The 3866-nt window shown below is 36.2% G+C and overlaps 1 protein-coding gene across 1 annotated transcript; it reads right to left on the reverse strand.

The window, feature by feature from the left end:
* Window positions 1-55: 55 nt before the first annotated feature.
* Window positions 56-3446, reverse strand: LOC108478413 (protein indeterminate-domain 12-like). Its single transcript, XM_017780868.2, has 3 exons — window positions 2688-3446; window positions 2215-2611; window positions 56-1050 (listed from the first exon to the last, which is right to left on the reverse strand). The coding sequence occupies exons 1-3, from the start codon at window positions 2863-2865 to the stop codon at window positions 306-308; spliced, it is 1320 nt and encodes a 439-aa protein (XP_017636357.1). The 5' UTR covers window positions 2866-3446; the 3' UTR covers window positions 56-305.
* Window positions 3447-3866: the final 420 nt, after the last annotated feature.

The following is a 3866-nucleotide window of genomic DNA, read 5'->3' on the forward strand; positions in this document are numbered from 1 at the left end:
CATTTCCATTTAACCATAAGGTATTTTTTGAGGGAAAGATGAAAATAAAAGAAGATAGGCACAAACACAGCTTTAATACCATTGAACACTAGTCCAGATATTTAATAATAATAAAAAAGGCAAAATTAATTTAACCAAAATGCAAATAATTTTTTTTTTTTTTTGGAAATTCAACTCCAAAAAGAAAAAAGAAAAAAAGAAAAAGACCCTGAAGAGGAGATGGTCATAGGCGACTCTATGGTTTACTATCATTGCCTTTCTTTTTTTCCTCTAAATTATTTTATATTTTACCCTTTTTTTCGGCATCAACAATCAGCCCATGTTTCGGAGGCAGGCTCAGCGAATCCAAAACCTTGGGGTTTCAACAGCGAGTGTTCTCTCTCAAAGTGCTGCTGCAACTCCACTTCCCCCGCGTATGTTAACACATCCTTCACGTTCATGCTAACACTAACATTCCCATTGCCGCCGCCACCACCATGATGCTGATGGTGGTCTCCGGTCAAACCTAGAAAATCCCTGGTGAAACGGTCGCTGCTCTTCTGCCACGTGGCCAGGTTCCCGGACGCGAAACCAAAGAAATCCATGCCGTTGTTATTGTTGTTTATCTGCGTGGCGGTTGCACCGACGGTGGCAGCCTTTTGAAGCAACGCAGTGGCCGACAAGTGAGGAGAGGTCGACGTGGCAGCAGCAGCAATGGATGGAGCGTTGTTGCTGACGTGGAGGCTTTGTAAGGGTGAGGTGATGAGCGTCTTTTGAGGCTGCAGCGCTTCTTGGAAGAATGGCGCCAAATGGTGAGACTCGGGCTTGACATGAAGTGGGTTATTAGGGTTAGGGTTAGATGTTTGAGTAGGGTCTACCCATGGGTTGAGAGATATATGGGTTTCAAAGGGGAAAAGAGAAGAAGGATTCGTGGTGGGGTTGGCTTGGGATGTCAAATGATGGAGAGCTGGATTCGTGGCGGCGGCCGCGGCGAGTTGGTTGGCGGAAAGCCTTGCACTTTCTTCAGCTAATGCATCGCAAAATGCCCTATGAGTTATGAAGCTGTCCTTCCTGTATAAAGACAGCATTTCAAAAAGAAACGTTTATGAAGTAATAATCAATTGCATTACCAAGCAATTTTGATAAATAATAATAATAAACTGAGATAATAACCATAAATGAAATTTCAAATATAAATGCTAAAACGAATATAGAAATTATAAAAGAATAATAAATTTTATTTGGGTTAATAATTGGTGTATGAAAATTAATTTTTTCTAATAATATTATTTTTAGGGTATATTTTAAAAAATTATAATATATTTTACTACTCTATTCGATTCTGGCAATATGTAACACATGCAAGAAATGCATTCTATGATGGAGAATTTTTGGATTGTAATAGAAAGTGAATTTGTGATATTGGTGAACGAGAGAGAAAAGGAAAGGTTTAATTAAAAACAAAGGAGAAGCCATCATTGTTGGTCAAATGTAAAGGATCGAGGAGTGAGTAGAGATAGAAAAAGATATGCATGACAGATAGTTAATTGATGCGTATACAATACATGCAAAGATGGCTCAAATTTTGAAGAATTTATCAAGTTATGATGGGATATAGTCAATAGTGCTATCTACAATCCGTTCATGCATGCATAACCATGAATCTAATCGATGCAGCCAAAAAGAAAATCATAATGAGCTGCGGATATTTTTGCAGTGTTCTCTGAAAGTTAACAATCCCATATGCCTATCACCCATGAAATCCCAAAAAATAAAAGCAATAATTATAACTTCTTTTGCTTTTTCTTGGATATCCATCATTACATGCAAAAGAGCCCTTGCATGAATTGGGTATGATAATAAAACCATGTTTAATCAGGCTATATATTGAGAAATGAACCAAAGCCTAAAAGCAATTGAATGATGCATGAAGAATATGATAACATACTCCAGATTTGATGACTGTTTTCCTTATCTTTTTCACAACATCATTTTCACTTTCAGAAATGAACATGGCTGCTGGTTCAGATTTTCAGAGGCAATGCTTTCACAAAGGTCACCAGTAACAGACACTTGTATTAATGGTGTCCACTTGCTGCCACTGCATTTAATTCAAGTTCCAGATATATTCCACGCATAGCTTACCACTCTTGTGTTTAAAAAAAAAAGAAAACACAAAAATCCTAAACTCAATTACGTTATATTATTGTTGTTTCAAGTAGAAAAAGGGGTTACCTAGAGAAAAGGGTTCCACAATCACATCTGTATTCTCTTGTTCCACAGGTCTTAGTATGAGCTTTCCAATCAGATTGAACAGCGTAAATCTTTGAGCATTTCTCACACTTCCATTTCTTCTCTCCATGTTTTCTGCAATAATGCTTTTTAATGCCAGTAAGATCACCTAAAGCCCTTGAAGGATGGTGGTGGACACATGTAGGTTCAGGGCAAACATAAGCTCTCTTTTTGATCTCTTTGTTGTTTCTTTGCTTCAGTTTCCACGGAAGGTTATGGCCTCTTCTATGGAGTTGAAGGTTCTGATCTCGTTGGAAACCTTTGTTACAGATCTCACACACAAATCTGTTGGTAGCCAATAGTGTCTTCGGAGATAAAGCAATCACTTCAGCATCTGGGTCTGTACTAACACTATCAAACACTTAGAATGAAATCCTTGAAGGGATATGTGATGAGAGAATTTAACTAAGTCTTACCTGGATTCCCTGGGAGGCTTCTTTTCTTCTTGATATTTTGTGGTTGCTGCTGTGGAGAAATGGTTGAAACAATAGGGATTAAGGCACAAAAGTCTTGAACAACTCTGGTACAAGAAGAAACAGTGGTACTAGCTTCTTCAGACAAAGAAGTGGAATTGGACATAGCTGTGGGAAACATGACAGCTGAGAAAGAAGAAAACTCCAAGCAAGAAAAAATCAAGGAGAAAACTGATCCCTGATCGTTGTTTTGTTTGATATATGTTGTTTCACTTTATTCTTATAGCTCTCTTTCAGAGGGTGACCACTTTGCAACTCTGAAAGATTGGGGAGGGGTAAATAAAAAAAAAAAAAAAAAAAAGAGCAGCAAAGGGTATAGCCCAGAAATAGAGAATCCCCAGCTCTGGATATAAACTAAACACGATTTGTCAATAAACAGGAGGCAGTGAGTGGCAAAAGCAAAATATCTCGTGAAGAGATGATGATGATGATGATGATGATGATGATGGGTTATTCTCCAAGTCGCTTTCTAGCCATGGATTGCTTGTCTGAACAACTCTGCTGCAACGCAATTCAGATGCATACATACATATGTATATATATGTATCTCTTAGATATATAACAAGCTGAAAATTGCTCTCTCCATGCTATCATATAGAAAATACAGACAATAAGATGTTGTTTATGTGTATATAAGGATTCACAGATAGATTTGAGAGTGAGAGAAGGAGAGAGAAAATAAGAGAGAAAGTTTTAAGTATCAGGTTCCTGTATATATATATATATATATATAAAATAGATTACACAATGGTGACGGTTATACTGACTGACCAAGGAGAGAAGGTTTGGTAAATATAGACCAAAAAATTTAAAGAAACATGTCTAATGTTATTGATAAGGGTTATATTTAATGTGGCGTATGCTTTTATTTATATTTAATGTAATGTATGGTTTTATTTATATATAAGTATATTATCATTTAATTTATACACTATTAATACATCCTAAAATAATATATTAAAAAATTATCTTAAAAATAAATAAAAAAAAAGAATCCCTTGAAATAAGAAAAGAGAGCCGAAGAAAAAAAGCTAAGAATTCTAGAAAGGATGCAATTCAAAGCAATGACTAGGAAATACCCCCAGTCCCACTTGACTTAGAAAATAATAATTTCGGTCAATT

The sequence above is a fragment of the Gossypium arboreum genome, chromosome 12, assembly GCF_025698485.1.
Source record: "Gossypium arboreum isolate Shixiya-1 chromosome 12, ASM2569848v2, whole genome shotgun sequence".
Lineage (NCBI taxonomy): Eukaryota > Viridiplantae > Streptophyta > Magnoliopsida > Malvales > Malvaceae > Gossypium > Gossypium arboreum.